An 18938-nucleotide genomic window follows, 5' to 3' on the forward strand; every position below is an offset into this window, starting at 1 on the left:
TATTCTTAAAAGGGTGCTGAAGGACAGTGGTCATTCTTCTGTAATTACTTCCTGCTGGTTAGGGGCAGTAGGCCCTACCTGAGAAGGTGTAAAACGCTCTTGCTATTCTACTGTGCTTGGAAGAAGATGAATCTAGCATTTTGGGTGAAGCTGGATGAAATACCCATATGGCTAACAAGGTGTTCATTCTGGAAGAAATAAACTTAATTAGAATTTTGAGGATATAGGGTCCCACTAAAAGGATACTGGACCATAAAAGTAGAGAAGGCCAAGTGCTTATAAAGGCTGCATCTTCCCCAAGTTGGTGGCCTTTATTTTGCAGGTTTTGAATGCTGTTTATGACTATTTCAGAGTGATTTACATAGAGATGGCATTCTTCCTTAAGGAAGTAATGTTCCTTCCTGTGCTGCAGTCAGCATGTTAAGTACCCTGTAATTTTGCAGCACCACAGCCTGGAGAGAATCTGTTTGCTGTTTTAGAGCTTCTAAGACATGGCTGGTTTCTTCTATACTGTTAGTTAGCTCTGGGGAATGATTATAATAGATAATGGGGTTTGGTATAAATTGCCAATCCCAGTTTTCCATGGTGGTGGCTATCCCTGAGATAGCTAAGAGGGGGGTGAGAAGAGACATTGCCCTTTTGGTTATTCTATAGGAAGAAACTACAGGAAATGAAAACAGACAAGACTTCTTAAGGGGTGCCTGTCTTACTCTCCCCTAGCAGTAGGTGTTTGGGCTAGAGTTAGAATGAACAGCTGGCTTTGACACAAACACTACTTAGCTTTGTCTCTTGAAGAGGTATAACAGGCTGTCCAGTGATACCTGTCAGGGGCTTCTGGTGAACTGGCACTTCCTTGGGCAGCTGGCTTCACTCGGGATAAATCCACCCGCTGACTGTTCCTTTATCTTTAATAGCCATAGGAGTGATCAGAACTACTATGTAGGTTCTTTCCATTTCAGCTGTAATTGAGAGTGAGACTTGTTTTGTTTTGTTTTGTTTTGTTTTGTTTTGCCAGGTTTTGACCAGAACCTGGTTTCCAGGTCCTTGGTGAGGAAAGTTTGTCCATCGACCATCTGAAAGGGGCTAAGCTGAAGTGGGCCATGCCCACCTCATTTGCTGTTTCCCTTCTGGTGGGAAATGCTTAGCCCTGGCAAGATGGCTTGTGAGTCTGCCAGTCCTCCCCAGGGTATGAGTGGGACAGGTTCTGGAATAAGGGCTAGGAGGGGACCTGGGTTAAGCATGTCTTTCACCTGGTGAGGGGTGAAGACTGAGAGGTCGCACCCAAGTTAACTTGGTAGCTTTTTAAATTAAAAGGGCTGTTACCCCCACAGCTCTCACGCAAGGTGGCCATTTTTTATCTTATAGGCACTTTCACTAATTATTTAGAAAATGAAGTTTACCAGGACTTTTAACATGTTCAGTATCCCTCTGCATGTGGTCTAGAATAGAAAAGATACCACCATAATCATCAGGCATATATCTAGGAGAGATATAGGCACAGTACATAATACTAATTAATGCACTACCCAATACATCATAAGTTTCTCTTTGAGCTGCAATTAAATAGATCTTAGCTCCAAGTTTGCAATATCATACATTTTATTTCTCCATGGGAGCAGGCCATAAGGCCAATATTGTTTAAGTTCTATTTACATCATTCTGGTGATCATTGCTCCACTTGGTATGTCCTTCCCACAGACAGCATGCTGCAGCACCATTGACCCTACTGAGAAGCTAGGAGGGTAGGTTCCAGTATTTCACCAGCTAGGTGCATAGCGCACTTTGGCACTATGAAACAATGCCAGTCTAGAGGCAATATCCATTCTACATCTGGCTATATCAAGCCATCACTGGCTGCTGCAAGAATCTGAAACTGCAACATAGTCTGCATCCACTTCAGGAGCACAACCAGAGATGTTGTAGATACCTTTATTGTTTTAGGGGTCAGTGACCAACCTAGCCAATAACTAAAATGGAGAGGCAAAATACAGTGTATTGAAGGCCTGGTTTGAATGCACAAGAGTTTGACAATACTGAAGTCTTTTAAACCGTTATACACTTTCTAAGCACTTCCAATACAACGTATAACATATTAAATGATTAATTTTTAGTATGTCACTTTTTACTTCTACACCTTTACCATGAAAATATTAATTAACAGGTATTTTGCTTTAGCAGTACAAGAAAAACTACTTTTTCCTTTACTTCATGAAAACTGAAGATTCCCAGTGGAATCAAGATTATCTTTCCATACCGCCACTTGAATATGCAGATTGAGGTAGCCTCTGACAGGTTTCCCTGCTACAAAGTTACTTTTTGCCATTAATATCATTTTAGGTTTCTAGTTAGTAATGGCTTCCTAGAATTAGCCATGTAAAATATGCTTTAGTTTAGAAGATGCTTTTACAAACTCCTTATGATTAATCACAACCACATAGACAGGTTACTTTACCTTAAATTACAATTAGCAACCAATGGAATTTATTCATTTAAGAGGGCATATATACATTTCTTTAACTTAATTTCATTAGATATGAACTTAGCAACTTTTATCACCTAGAAGATTTAATACATATAATATTAACTGACTGTTAGGTTCTGGAAAACTGTTTATTTTAAAAGATCTTTCCATAGCTTTCAAGGACTTTTTCTTATCGAAATTTGGTAATAGGATTATTAACCATCCTTATTTTAAGGCTGTTAAAAGGTTTAAATTGAGGAATCACAGAACAAACTATGATTTTTAATTCCCCAGCTTAGAGGACAGTTCAATCTGTCACTTCATCCCCAACTCTTGGGGGTAGGGCAGGTTAAAGAGCTTAGGAAAAACTTTTTCCTTTCCCAATAGTTTCTATATCTAGATTATTATATTACCTTTCCATCCTGCCCAGTTACAAATATATATATTGAGCAAATAGGCAGAAACAAATAGTTTGACACAGAAACACAGAATTCACTGTTATAATTTTCATTCTCTTACAGAATAAGTTTAACTCTAAGATAACATTTAAAAGACTTCTTGGAAGGCTCTTTTTAATTACTCTAATTTGCACTATAGCCATATTTTTCACAAGAATTCCGTTCCTTAATTATTGGCTTATAACCAAAATGTCCTCAATGCTTTAATACGGTTTCCTTTGTTTCAGAACTTTGCTTATTTCCCACTTTGACTTTGGCAGACCTTGGATCAGCAAGACTAATTCTATATGTACTCATGAGGTTATCAAAGCCTAAGGAAACTAGTTTCTCCCATGAATTTCTGCTTTAGGAACCCCCAACAGTCAAGGGAGGAGGCCTCTCTCATTTCCCAGTCCTCAGAGATAACAGGACTCCAGTGGCTGCTGGACTGGAAGAGTGGACATTCAACCCCAAGGGTTGAGAATTCCACCAGGCAGCAATTTAATCCACACTTGGAGCCACAAGAGAAAGTAGGGTCACTAATACCAGTAGAACAACAGGAGACAGGGATATCTTAAGTTGCTTTCCCCTGAGCCATAGGGGGCAGAAGCAGTCATGAAATAACCATGAGCGAAGGCAAGGGGTGAGGCTAGGCCTGAAGTGACCATAAACAAAGGTAAATTCAGTTTAAGATTACATTTATATAGCAGGTTTAGGCTAAATCTACCCAGTTATAATTTCAGTTATTATCCTTCTGCTGCTTTTTAATATAAAGGTATCTTTATAATGATCTAAACTCTTAGTTATGGTTTCTAGTAAGTTTTTACTTTAAGGCAAATTGGGTACCTTTATTAACTAAGCCACAAGAATTTTATTAGTAACACTTTGGTAAGTTTTTCTGCTTTTCTGGCAGTTGAACCAATTCTACTTGTGATTTATACATTAAATCCACTTGCAAGACATTATTGCTTTTGAAAACTCATTTTTACGTTATCTTTCACTGTTATCCAATTTGTAACAGGTGAGCTCCAAATCTGATTTCCTAGACACAAGCAAGCTGACAAAGTTAAACACAGATATCAAGGTTGAACACAAAGTTAAGCACAGATTAAAACAGAAGAGAGAATTTTATACCCTTAGCGTTTCTAGGAACTTTTTGATCTTAATTGATGGCACATGTGGTTTCTTTTTTCCAGGACATGTTTAATAATCAGTCTGGATCTTGATCCCTATTCACCTTAATAGGCACAACCAAGTTTAAACCTGGGAAGTCTCTCTCTGAAGGGGAGTTAATGGAAGTTTGAAGTGTATTTCCTCATTTCTTTAAGGAGACATGACATGAAGTTGCTGGCCCTCATATCTGTCTGCCCTTCTCTTTTATACTGATTAACTGGAATTCAGGCTCCCATACAGAGGCTACTCTTGGTTATACTGTTACTGGATTTTATTTAGGTTCTTGGCTATGCTGCAGAAATTAATTTCAAGAGCATGCCAAGTGAGTTAGGCCAGTAATGTATTCAGGTAGGGAGGGAAGAGAAATGGGAGAAAATAACAGAGCAGGGGTGTCAGGTCGAGAGGAAGGGGCTGAAAAGTGATAAAGAGGGCTGATTTATAGACTACACTTCCCCATTATGGGTTATAAATGCCCAGGTTTTACTTGCGTGGCCACATGGCAGAGGAAAATAGTGAGAACGAAGCACAAAGGGCAGGAACGGGTCCAGAGGCAAAAGAGTGGAGCACGCAAGCTCTCAGAACTCACAGTCTGCTTTAATAATTATTAATTATTCCACCCCTTTGCTAATGGCAGGGGAAGGGTTCCAGCTGTTTGCTATTTCAATTGATCACCCCACCTATCAATCCCCCAGTGAGTACCCAGTGATAAAGTCTGTGGGGAATATCCGGGGCTTTTCCTTGCTTCCAGAAGTCTTTGTTCTGAATAGCAGAATCTTGAGTGTGGGGCTTTTCCAGCAGCCATCTTGGGGGCTGTTGATGTCTACGTGGACTCTGCTAGGTTCCAGATCCATCTACTGATTCCCTGTCTTACTAGCATGCTTCAGTTTGACTCATAGTTTGACTCACCAGTACCTCTTCTCCTGGCTGGCAGTTGCCAAAATATGTTGCTGGTTATTCTCTAGGTTCTTGGATAAGCTACAAAAAATGAATTTTTAGGTGCAAGCCAGTTTATTTAGGCCAGTAATTTATTAAGTAATGGAGAGAAGAGAAATGGGAGAAAATAACAGATTATGCGTCCCTTAGAGAGGAAAGGGACTGAAAAGAGATAAAGAGGGGTGATTTGCAGACTACAGTTCCCCATTACAGATTACAAAATGCCCAGGCTTACTTGCTTGCTGTTCCAGGCAGGGGGTGAAGAAGGCAAGAACAGAATTTTGCCCTTGCTTTTTAAACCATTAATTGTTTCCTGCCATTCCAGATATGTCTATTGATTCCCTAAATTACTAGCCTGCCTCAGCTTAGTGAGTATTTTCTAATGTGCATTTTAATTCCTTTAAGAGTTTTTCCCCTATATATTATTTTAGTTGTTTCCTACTGGTTGCTCTAGTACTTACCATTTACATCTTTTTTTTTGAGGGACCAAGGATTGAACCTAGGGCATTGTATATGGGAAGCCATTGCTCAACCACTGAGCCACATCAGCTCAACCTGAAGTTGGTTTTCTTCATTTGTTTGATTGTTGTTTTCTTGTTTTGCTTTTAGGAGGGACCAGGAACCAAACCCAGGACCTCCCATGTGGGAAGCAGGTGCTCAACCCCTTGAGCCACATCTGCTCCCACCATATACATCTTAACTTATCAGAAACAGCTTCAGAAGTACACTAATTTAACTTCAGTGAGAAACATACTCCTATATAGCTCTCTTCCCTCCTCTCCTTGACTTTTATAGTAATATTGTTAAGCACATTTGCTATAAATGTTTCCAACCCAACCACTATTGTTATAATTGTTCCTTTATATAATTTATGTCTTTTAAAGAAGATGGGAGAGCTGGTACACATTTATAGCTTTTGTTATATTAGCCTTCTTATTTATAATTTCTGGTTCTCTTCATTTGTTCCTGTAGCCCAAAACAGCTTTGCCCCCACCCATCTCCTTTGTTTTCCTGTTTAGTGACTGCCTAGATTATTTTAATGAAGTCTATATTCTTCTGGCAATGTGAAACCTCTAATGTTACTCCCCAGAGGCACAGCCTTTGATATTTCCTCAGCGACCCTCCAAGGACAGTGGTTTCAGCAGAGCTGTCTTTTTTTTACCTGACCACACCACTTTTTAAGCTCCATTAATTTTGGCTGATCATTTTACTGTTTTCATCAGTGGCCTGGGATGTAAATTGCTTCACAGACTATTGCAATCCGGTTTGGGCTACTTTGAAGTATAGTTCCAGGATCAATATTTGAGATTTGTTGACAATAGGGAGGCTCTTCCCATCTGTCTCCGTGTTTCTCTTCACAAACTAGCTGGCCTACAGTTTAGTACACCTCTCCAGTGAATCCACGAGTCTTCTAATTGCCTTCAACAAAACAGTGACGGTTTTTGAGAGCAGCCTTAGGCTTAAATTTTTCTAAACTTTATGGCAAATGAAATCAATACCTTTGGGGAGGAATTTGGAGCTCTCCATTTTATAACGTTTCCCCTGGTGGGAAAAACCTCTAAGCCATTGTACTAGTGCTGGGTGCAGGGACAATATTGCTTTTCTCTCCTGAGTGACACCCTACTTTAGGAGCTGATCACTTGTTGGTGTGGGGATACAATAGCTCCAATTTTCCTTGACTTGCCTTCCTTGGTGTAAAACTCCCACCCCAAAAGCCAGGGCAAAGGTGATCAGGACTGCAGTGTTCTCAGTGGTGCTGTGTCCAAGGCAGAGCCTCCATTTCACAAGTGGGAAATGGGTAGAAGTGAAGAGGGCCTCGGGAAATCCTCAGCTGTGTTCGTTTGCTCAGCATGGCAGAATAGTCAGACACCAAACTAGACTAGGAATAAAAAGACTGTTTATTCACCAGCAGGAGACTAGAGATGTACAATGTCAAATCAGCCTCCCCCATCTGCAGAAATATTAATATTTTATATCACTGAAGTGTTAATGAATAATGGGGGCAGAGCTGGACACAGGTTCCTTCATTTATAAACATTAAGAGGTTGAATATGATGGGGTAGGTACCAAACCAGGGTGAGTTACAAAGTTACAATCATTATCAGAGATCAAGTTTCTGCAATAGGAAAGTACAGAGTAAATGTCAGCCACGAGGTTTTCCATATGGATGTTAAACAGGAAGGTAGAGTGGCTACTATTACATTGGAAAGTATATATAAGGGTGAGCCTAGCTCTGAAATAACAGTAAACAAGGGTAAGTTCAGTCTAGAATTACCATCACAATAGTAAGTTTACTCAAGAGAGAGGCTAAGTCTAGAGTAACCATAAACAGGGGTGAGACCTGTTTAGAATGACCATCATAATAGCAAGTCTGGACTAAATCCAACCAGTTTCAGCAATTTCAGATATTAACATTTTGCTATTTTTTATAATATAAAGACATCTAAATAATGATTTTATAATCATAATTATTTGTTAATTCTTACCCTCTTATGGAAGTTTAACACAATGTCTTAATATATAAGCTATACAGTATTTTTCTAGTACTACAGAAGAAGGGATCTCTAACATCTTAATAGCACCCACCGAGAACTTATCCTGAGCGACAGGTAACTGGGGGCAGGAAAGAAATACTCATGCCCTTCCCCTCCTGGGACAATAGCCCACTAACCTGAGAGCCTGGTGGGGAGAGGAAGTCCTGTATTCCTGGCTGTACCTGTCTAAGTAGAGGGTTTTGTTGTTGTTTTTTTTCTCACAGAGATGGGAGGGCTAAAGATATATACAGGTTTTGGTTCAAATTCCAAAGACCCTTGCAGTTCTAAGGAGTTTTAGTGGATTTTCTTGAGTAAATGTTTCTTTGCTCTATGCCTGTAAGGCCATTTCCAGAGACTTTAAATGTTTGTTTTTTTCTTTGATAACTTTCACCAGTTTCACTAGGGAGCATGTCCATGGAGCTCTTCATACTATCATGCCAGAAGTGGAATTGCCTGACAAATTTTTTACAGTTCTAAGCATGGACCATGTAAGTTGCTATTTCTCTCTCTCTGAATGCCTTGTGAACATGTCCTTTTTCTGAAACTTCCTCCAAACAGTCCTAATACAGAGCCTGACCCACATCCACAACTTTTCACTTTCTCACTTGCTGGAACCAAACAACCATCACAGTGTCACACCTGCTTGCCTGTCTATTCTCCAAATAATGTCCAAACCCCTGTGTGCTCAGTCTCTAACTAAGAGCAGTTACAGAGTAGAAATGAAATCCCTAGATGGAGATGTTTTCTATCCTTTGTCATATTCTTGGGCAGAGAAAAATAACAGATGGATTCATCTGACAACACATGGGCAAATTCAATTTCTCCACAAACCTGTGTTTCCAGGTAGATTGAATTTGGTTTTGGCTGGCCTCAGTCATATATAAATAGCAAATGATTGTATATTCTCAGAATTGGAGAAGACCTTGTCTAACTCCAGTTGTCTAAGGGGTAAAACTATGTCTAAACAAAAAACCATGACTGAAGTTGATATATTTTGACTGATTAGGATACTCTGAAGCCATTAAAACACATTTACTAAAAAATTTTCTGTTAAAAGGAATAATTTGTATTATATTTGAAATAATGGTACATGACATAATAATAAATTTCAGGTTGCAAAATTTTTTTAAATTTTGGTCCTAACATATTTTCTAAGATAGAGATTTTTGAATTTGTCACCTGATTATTTTATTCATGTCTAGACATGTTTGACTAATGAATAAATCCTGTAGTATGCAGTAAAATTTCTCTTAATCAACTAAAGTCTTTAGAGACATGTAGATAGCCTTGTTCAGAAACATTAATTTCCTTACTTTCCATGCTGTAGGCTTCTATCCCTGGCCCACTCATTTACTATCTAGATCCCTTCCTGTTACACAATTCTTTATTTCTTCTCTTTTTCTCAAAAATATTTCCTTCAGCTCTACCTCTAATATATGGGTTTATTGTTTCAGGAATTGGTAACATTCAGGGATGTGGTCATCAACTTTTCTCAGGAGGAGTGGGAATATCTGGATTCTGCTCAGAGGGACTTGTACTGGGATGTGATGATGGAGAACTACAGCAACTTGGTTTCATTGGGTAAATTTATCTGTCTCAAATAATTTAGAATATGTTCTTTGTAATTGAATGAACTCAAAGCTATCTTTTAAAAATAGGAGTAGTTCTTCCGCCTGTTTCCAAGGGAATAGGTTGAGCTTTGTTTTATTGCCCATGATGCCTCCATTAAGCACCTTCATCATATGATGTTCGTACCTTTCTCAGGTCCTTCATATACTTTTACCTTCCTCGATATGCAGGGAGCAGGATTTGACTCATGAGACACATGCAGCATAACCATTAAGATATTATATTGTGTTTAGAATTATGATAGATGTTTTATGTTATTTTCTTACTCACCTTCAGGGGAAACAGCTAAAACACAGGGTCCTGATTTCTTCTGATTGTTAAAGAATCTCTACAGGGGAGTGGGTGTAGCTCAAGTAGTTGAGTGCCTGCTTTCCATGTACAAAGTCCGAGGTTTGAACCCCAGTACCTCCTAAAAACAAACGAACGAACAAACAAACAAACAAAAAAACCCAGCTCTCACTGGGGAGCAGATATAGCTCTGTGGCTGAGTGTCTGCTTCCCATGTATAAGGTCCTGGTTTCAACCCCCAGTACCTCCTAAAAGAAAAAAAAAAAAAAGAATCTACAGTTTATATCTTAATGGATCAATAAACAGAATTCAAATTCATTTCCAGCCACAAATATTGTAGCTAAAAAACTTTGCATTTAACATTAAATCAGTATTGCAGCAAGGATCTTTTAATAGAAAGCTATTTGTTTTTCTGTCAGCATACTTCTTGCCTTGTACCAGGCCCTGTTTTAAGCATTTAAACATATTGACTCATTTAATTCTTGCAACAACTCTATGACATAAATACTATTTGTATTATCATTTTGTAGAAGAGATTACTTAAGGCACAGAGCCCAAAGTTACATAGCCAGTTAGTATCAGAAGCAGGTTTTTCATCCAAGCAGTCTGGCACCAAAACAGTGTTCTCAATTGTTACCCTATACTCCCTCTCAGGACAAAGTGTTGGCTTGGATTTAAATAGCATGAGACTTTTCTTTACCTGTCTGGTCCCTTTATGCTTTGTAATTCTGTGGTCACTCTAAGGTAAATGTTGTTTCTATCCCTCACATTTCTATTTTCTGAAGTCTTTATCAATATCATTTTGACTTTTTTTATCTTAAAAAATGTAATCATTTCTAAAAAGTTTTTTAGAATTGGTTATAATTCTTATATTGTTTAATACCATATGTCACTTTTCTTTGTTGTAAGCAGGATGTTCCATTTCTAAGCCAGTTGTGGTCATTTTATTGGAGGAAGGGAAGGAGCTCTGGAGGGTTACAAGGGATATGACAAGAAGACAAAGCAACTTGAGGGCTGATAAAGCAAAGAAAGCATCACCAGAAGAAAAAACCTAGCTGTTCAGGGAGGACATGGACCCTTATGATGTTTTTGTTGGAAAACTCCCTTCAAAGACCTGTGGAGAAAAAGCCTGAAGCCTGAAGAAGCTAATTCACATCTTTCCCGTGTAATATATATAGTGATAAGTACTGAGAAGAATAGTAAGCAGGGTAATGCAGTAGAGAATTATGGGGGCAGAGTTAAATCACATAGTGTGGTCAGAAAGGAAGCTCTATGATAATATTTTGTCCATCTATGAACATAGAGTTTCCTATCGGTGATTCACATAATGATTTTTTACAACTGAAAATCCTCATCTGAATCAATAATGTTTTTCTTAATTTGTCATTCCTTTTACATTTAGTAGTTGCCTTCATGCTCTTTGATAAACTGAAAATGTAGTTTTAACAGAAAAGATGGGAAGAATGCTTGACTATGATCTTTAAATGATTAACTAATTAGCTACCTCAAATAGTGCATTTCAAATTTTCTGGCCTTATGACTGTATTGATTTTTCATTGGTTTAATGTACTTTAGTCCACCGTCATCCCTTATTTTTGATACCCAGTTGTATGAATTTATGGTGATTTCTGTATACCTTTGACTTAATTCTTTAATCTTTCAAGTTATTTTTGGTTTCTGACATAAGCTGTTCTGGGCTCACCCTATACCTTCCCTAATCCTGACCAGGCACCTACATTGGTTACGAACGAGTTCTTCAGGTCTTTTCTTCTTTATCATGTTCTTTTATTCAATTATGTATTTATATATCTTTGTACTTATTTATACATTCTTTCATTGATTGATTGAACTTGTTTTAGTACACAAAGTTTTTATCCCCTGCTTTGATTCTTATATTGTCAAAATGGTGGCCTGCCTTAGCTCCTTTAAGTGATTCGTGTCCTTGGACATGACTCATTAACATTTTAAAACTTCCTTGCTTTCTGACAAAGTAGTTCAGGGCCCATCTTGTACTGTCCCTGTTGCAGATCATGATTCAGACATTTACTCTAAGAGCCCTGGTTCATTAAGGCAGGTACAATATTTAGAGACCATAACCTGGGCAATAGGCATGCTTGCAGCTTTTTGTTTTGTGGGAGGTAAGTCTTTAACAATTTTATCTCTTTTCAGCAAATTGGTCTTTTTACTTTTGTCTTCTGGGGCTACTTTTGAATATTTACAAACTAAATATTCTAATAACTATGCCAATACATTTGAAAATAATACACTCACTAGTCTGTAATTTCAAATATATTGGCTTAGAACTCTTGTACCATTTTTTCAAAATACCCTCTCTGATAGTTCTTTCCCTTTTGTCATTTTTATTTTTTAAATTTGTTCATTCTGTTTGTATATTTTCTAACTCATTCTGCTTCCATATTTATTAATTCCCCCCATCACCTTTTCTTCAATTCACTTTATTCTAGTCTGTCTTTCTGAGTGGGATGTTTACATTGGTTATTTTAATTCATTCATTTTTATTAATATAAGCATTTAAATCCTTATTTTTTATCTGACCAACATAGTTGAGTTTCATAAATTCTAAATTAATAATGTTTTCAATATCATAGTTCTCTAAAAATGTTGTAATTTTAATTACATTTTTACAATGACTTAACATTTGGAAAATTTCTTCTTTTCTAAGTGAAAGTACTTTTGATTTACTGATATCATCATTTATATCCGATTTTATTGTTTTATAGTCAAGTAATGGTACTTGCGTTTTTTCATCTTTGTTACACATAACACAATTCAGTCATGGGAAATTAATCTTGCCCCACATCATGTACAGTTCATCTGTCACTTTGGATTTTCCACAGACCATTCTCTTATCTGATTGCCAACCTTTAGCCAATGTCCAATAAATCCTTCGTTACAGTCTCTTACACTCTAACTACCTCATACCACTCTCTCCATATCATTGTTAGTATAGTCCCCTTTTCAGTCCCAAGCCTTTGTTCAGACTTTCATAAGCCTTATAATATGGTATATACCAACTGTATATCATTGTGATACTTTTTTGGGAAGTACAGCAATGGTTGGCTTTGGCTATAGGAAAATGGAAAGAATTATCTGGGAAAGAGTATGAAGAATAAAATAGTCTGTGATTTCAGTAGGACAGGTGAATAAGAGTGAAAATACAACTGAAGAGAAATAAAACATCTCATCTTTTATTTATTTATTTATTTATTTATTTCTCTCCACTCCCCTCCCCACCCCAGTTGTCTGTTCTCTGTGTTGATTTGCTGCGTCTTCTTTGTCCAATTCTGTTGTTGTCAGTGGTGCGGGAATCTGTTTCTTTTTGTTGCGTCATCTTGTGTCAGTTCTCAGGGTATGCGGCACCATTTCTGGGCAGGCTGCACTTTCTTTTGTGCTGGGCGGGTCTCCTTTATGGAGTGCACTCCTTGCATATGGGGCTCCCCTACACGGGGGACATCCCTGTGTGGCAGGTCACTCCTTGCACGCATCAGCATTGTGCATGGGCCAGCTCCACACGGGTCAAGGAGCCGGGGTTTGAATGTGGACCTCCCATGTGGTAGACAGACACCCTAACCACTGGGCCAAGTCCGCCGCCAAAATATCTCATCTTGATTGATATATGGGATGAAGAAAAGCAATCATGGTTCTGCTTAGAAGGGAATGTATAGCAGTGGTGGAGACACTAATATGTGTAACTGGAGGTGCAATTAGAGAAAAATTGCTTATAAACACCCACCTTTTATATATATATGTATGTATATCTAGGTATGTATTTATCTCACTATAGTGTGTGTATATATATGTGTATATATGATCACTGTAGTGTAGTGTGAGGGTTACTAGGTAGGGAAATATATAACTTTTGCTTAATTCTTATTGTTATATAATTATTTTGATAATCAGTTGTGTTTTCTGGTCACTTATCTTTATCTTTGTAATATCTGCCATTATTCTCATTTAGAATCCTTTCATCCAATTATTTACTTTTTAATAATTATCAACTATTGTGTCCTCAGGCCTTGCTATTTAGTTGCACTTGAAATGATGATTGCATTTGTCTTTGTGGGGCTTAAGGAATAAGGGGATAAATGGTATAACAAAGGAGAAAATTACTAAATACATGATTGAAAAAAAGGATATGAAGGCACGGAACTAGATATTGGAATAGCAACATAGATATTGGAATATAAACATATTTAGTTTCAGTTAGTACATCCTTTTCTGAGTATATAGTCACTTTCAGATCTGAACAATATAAAGGAGCTGGCCATAAAAAAAAGCCCATTTGTAAGAGATGAAACAGCTTGTGTGTAGTTTTAAAAGATGTAAAACTGTCTTGATCTAGAAGGTGAAAAGATTAGAAGAAAGGGGACAATGAATTAAAATGAGGTCTTTTAAGCAGCATCTTGTTAGCCACCATCAAAAAATTTAGTATGGATTATCAAATTTTGACCTGCATTAGCAATATCACTAGAAGATACTAATGGCCAGTTCCTTTACCTATAGATATTGATTCATTTGATCTGGATGGGTTCCTGATTGCCTGTACTTAGCAAGCTCATCATGTGAGAATTAATATCTAGGGTTCAGATTCATTGAAATGTTTCCCTTATCACAAATCTCAAAATCTTACGTATGCTGTTATCATTCTCTGAGCTCTCCTTGTCTTTCTTCCAGTTTCATAACAGTATTTTAGTCATTCACTTATATGATGAATTTTTTTCAGTTTGTCTCCCCTGCTTTCTAATACTATTTTATTTTTGTGCCATATGAAGAAAATTTGTTTTTCTTCTTTTCTTTCAGATTTGGAGTCCAAATATGAGACAAAGAGTTTATCTTTAGGAAAGGACATTATTGAAAGCAATAGTTCTCAATGGGAGGTAATGGAAAAAAATAAATCCCTTGGCTCCATTTTCAGAAATGACTGGCAAAGTAAAAGCAGGAGTGAAATACAAGGACCTGAAGTAGGATATTACAATCAAATGAAAATCATCTCTGGAAAAGTACCCATTTATAAGAATCATAAATCTTTTACATTACATCAGAGCATTCATCATAGTGAAAAGGCCTATGAATGTAAAGAATATGGGAAGATCTTTAGTTGTGACTCAAACTTTGATAAATATGAGACAGTACATACTAGTGAGAAGATGTATGAATGTAATGAATATTGGGAAACCTTTGGTATAGATGACCCACATACTCTTCAACTGAAAATCCACACAGCTGTGAAACCTTGTAAGTGTATGGGATGTGGGAATATGTTTAGTTTTTACGAAGACTTTAGTGTGCATAAGAAAATTCATAATGAAGAGAAGTGCTATAAATGTAAGGAATATGGAAGAACTTTTACAGTAGCTGGAGAAATTACACCACTTCGGAGAATTCATGCTGGTGAGAAACCCTATGAATGTACATTCTGTGGGAAATTCTTTAGAATGCATGCACAACTTACTCGACATCAGAAAATTCATACGGATGAGAAACCTTACAAATGTATGGAATGTGGCAAGGACTTTAGATTTCATTCACAGCTTGCTGAACATCAGAGAATTCATACTGGTGAGAAACCTTACAAATGTATGGAATGTGAAAAGGTATTTAGAATTAGTTCTCAGCTTATTGAACATCAGAGAATTCATACTGGTGAGAAACCTTATGCATGTAAGGAATGTGGGAAGGCTTTTGGAGTCTGTAGAGAACTGGCTCGACATCAGAGAATTCATACTGGTAAGAAACCTTATGAATGCAAGACATGTGGGAAAGTATTTAGGAATAGTTCATCCCTGACTAGACATCAGAGAATTCATACTGGTGAAAAACCCTATAAATGTAAGGAATGTGGGAAAGCTTTTGGAGTAGGGAGTGAACTTACCAGACATCTGAGAATTCACAGTGGTCAGAAACCTTATGAATGTAAGGAGTGTGGGAAGTTCTTTAGACTTACTTCAGCTCTTATTCAACATCAGAGAATTCATAGTGGTGAGAAACCCTATGAATGTAAGGCATGTGGGAAGGCCTTTAGACATAGTTCAGCCCTTACTGAACATCAAAGAATTCATACTGGAGAGAAACCTTATGAATGTAAGGCATGTGGGAAGACCTTTCGACATAGTTCATCCTTTACTAAACATCAGAGAATTCATACAGGTGACAAAGCCTATGAATGTAAAGAATGTGGGAAGGCCTTTAGTGTGGGTAGGTAGCTTATTTGATATCAGAAAATTCAGACTTGTGAGAAATCATTTTAATGAACATGTATAAAGGTATTTTGTATCTACCACTGAAAAAAAATTGTGTGTTTAACAAGAAATAATCAAGGGGATTCAATCTTTTATTTTTAAAATCTGTATCCAGATATAGAAGTAGAATTGCTTAGTCATAGGTACTGTATACTTTTTGCTTTATTAGATTCTGCCAAACAGTTCTCCCTTTTATGTCAGTTTACATTCTTACCACCCATTAATAAATGGTGACCCTTAATAGTCCCATTTCTGAACTGTGAAGAGTATGAATTACTCTAAATATTAGTGACTTGAATATCTTTTGATGTGTGTTTCTTGTCCAGGTATGTTTTGCATACCATGACTTTGGTGTTTGTGCTTTTGTCCCTCTATCTATTTGTTGCTTTTGATTTACCAATTTATAACATTTTTCAAATACATTTTTTTGCATTCTAATTTTTTGTTATATATGATATACTTACCTTCTCTGAGTTAGAACTCCCAATTAGATACAATGTGGTTTTAAAGTATATGGTGCTACATAGTGTTTGTGTAGATTTTGTTTTGCTTTCTCTTGTTTTTGTTTTAAAGGTAGGCGTGTGATCTCCTTTCCATTTTTATCATGTTGATTTCTTTTAGAATTTCTGTTTTCTTTTGACACAACAGATTCCTCTAAATATCTACTATAGCACAATTCCCTTAAGGAGCCTTTTTATCTCAGGCAGTACTAGCCAGGATGCAAATGGAAAGAGGACTTGTATTAAATTTTTAATAAAAAGTACTACCCATTCTATCAATATCTTAAATTTGTTAAACACCTTTAAAGAAAAAGTTCACATCCATTGTAGTGATTATAAATTGACCACCAAACTTATAATAATGAGTGTTCACAACTACAGGCATACCTCAGAGATATTGCCTATTTGGTTTTAGACCACCACAGTAATGCAAGTCACAGGTTGTTTTGGTTTCCCAGTGCATATAAAAATTATACTTACACTATACTGTAGTCTGTTAGGTGTGCAATAGCATTACGTCTTAAAAAACGATGTATACACCTTAATTAAAATGTAACACAGAGACACCAAATGAGCACGTACTGTTGGAAAAATGGTACTGATAGGCTTGCTCAATGGAGAATTGCCATAAACCTTAAATTTGTAAAACAAACAAAAATAACAGTATCTGTGAAGTGCAATCAAGCAAAGCACTTGCAAAATGAGGTATACAAATTACCTTACTAGGATTTGGGCAGTTAAACAATTGGTTGTCCTTTGATTTTAGTAAACTCACTTGACTCAGAAAAAAAATGTAAAGGATGCAATAACAGAGCCAATGTTGCAAATCTTAGTTGTCTGCCATCTCTTAGGACAATCTATGTGATCATGAGCCATTAGTTATTAGGTTTTTATAAGAAATGTGCCTATTATGTTTAATACATTTATGTCACCATCATTCATTAGATTTTAATTTATGAAATTGGTGTCTTTCCCAGAATTTATGTACTATTTAAAGTTTTACATGATCACCAGTAATTAAGCCATTTTCTCACTGGATATAATGACCTTTGTTTTAAGTATTCTTTATTAGTGTTTTTTTGAAGTATTTTTAAAAATATATATAATTGATAGCTATTTCATGTCTTTTAGTAGTAGGGAAATGAGTTAGTTATACCCTTTTCTTTAAGATATTTCATTTTATTGAAACAGTTCAACACTCTATTTATTGGGATAGTATGTGACCATATGACCACCACTGCTGATATGCTTTTGGATCCCTCTCCACCTGATTACTGAGTAACCATCGGTGATGATTAACTTTCCTCTTCTTGAAGTAGTACTCCATGACTACTTGTCCTACTTGTCCTGGTTTGGTTTTGTTTTTCCTATGCATTTTAAACAAATTGACAATGACCTATCTAAGCCTTATATGCAGACATAAAATAATGACAAAAACAAAATAACCAAAATGATTTATTTATCTTTAAATCATTAATGAATAAAATGTATCCTTATTACATTCTTCTTTATTATAGCTACATTTTGGTCATATTACGTTAACATTTATCCATTGAGCTTTGTTATGAATTCTGGCATTTCACACACACTGCTATTCCAATAAACTATAATGGTTGTTCATTTATTATTCTTGTTTTTATTACTTCTCTGTGGTGCTCAGATTGATAAAACTTCACTATTTCTTTCCATTCCCCTCTATCTCTTTATCCTTTCCACATTTTCCCTGGCCTATTGGGAAGCTATGTTTATTTTTCAAATACAAGAGGATGTTCTAAGCCTATCCTGTTTATTGCTACCCTGAACCATGGAATTAACTATTCTTAATGAAGAAATCCTAGTTCCATTTAATGGTGAATAACATTAAAGTCTGAGATATAAATGATGTTGGGAATACTGGATATCCATGTGCAGAGGAATGAAATGAGACCCTTACCTCACACTATATGCAAAAATCAATTGAAAATGTGTCAAGGACCTATCAACAGGAGTAAAACCATAAAACACTTAGAAGATAACATGGCAAATCTTCATAACCTGGATTTCAGCAGAAGTTTCTTAGATATACCCAAATCATGAGCACCAAAAGAAACAATATTTAAGTTTGATTGCATCAAAAATTATAAACTTACTTATCAAAGAAAATTATCAACCTACAGAATGGGAGAAAATAATTTCAAACTGTAGTTGAGGGCTTAAATATCCAGAATATATAAAGAACTTGTACAAGGCAACAACAACAACAACAAAATCAATTAAACAAAATGGGCAAAGGACTTGGATATTTCTCCAAAGAAGATATGCAAATGGCCAATAAATACATGAAAAGATGCTCATCATCATTAGCTGCTAGGGAAATGAAAATAAAAAGCACATAGGGGAGCAGATGTAGCTCAAGTGGTTGAGCACCTGCTTCCCATATATGAGGTCCTGGTTCAATCACTGGTACCTCCTAAAATCACACACACACTTGACACTCACAAAGATGGCTTTTATTTTTAAAATGGGAAATAAGTGTTGGAGAGGATGCAGAGAAATTGGAACTCCTGTGCATTGTTGGTGGAAATGTGAAATAAGGCAGCCACTGTGGAAAGCAATATGGCAGTTTCTCAAAAAGTTAAATATAGAATTACCACATGACCTGCAATCCCACTTCTAGATATGTACCAAAGAGAGTGAAAACAGTGTCTCAAATAGATGTTTGTACACTACTATTTATAGCAGCA

General features: G+C 36.6%; 1 protein-coding gene across 5 annotated transcripts in view; it reads left to right on the forward strand.

Moving 5' to 3' along the window:
* Positions 1-17839, forward strand: part of ZNF529 (zinc finger protein 529) — a 40791-nt gene extending 22952 nt beyond the window's left edge. For all 5 annotated transcript variants that reach the window (XM_023582695.3, XM_071209560.1, XM_058279349.1 and 2 more), the window contains 3 exons: positions 7933-8026; positions 8993-9119; positions 14277-17839. In XM_023582695.3, coding sequence (XP_023438463.2) covers positions 7933-8026; positions 8993-9119; positions 14277-15679 — 1624 coding nt within the window. In that variant the 3' untranslated portion in view covers positions 15680-17839. The remainder of the gene's footprint in view (positions 1-7932; positions 8027-8992; positions 9120-14276) is intronic.
* The last annotated feature ends 1099 nt before the right edge of the window (positions 17840-18938 follow it).

This window comes from Dasypus novemcinctus, chromosome 18, assembly GCF_030445035.2.
Source record: "Dasypus novemcinctus isolate mDasNov1 chromosome 18, mDasNov1.1.hap2, whole genome shotgun sequence".
Taxonomy (NCBI): domain Eukaryota; kingdom Metazoa; phylum Chordata; class Mammalia; order Cingulata; family Dasypodidae; genus Dasypus; species Dasypus novemcinctus.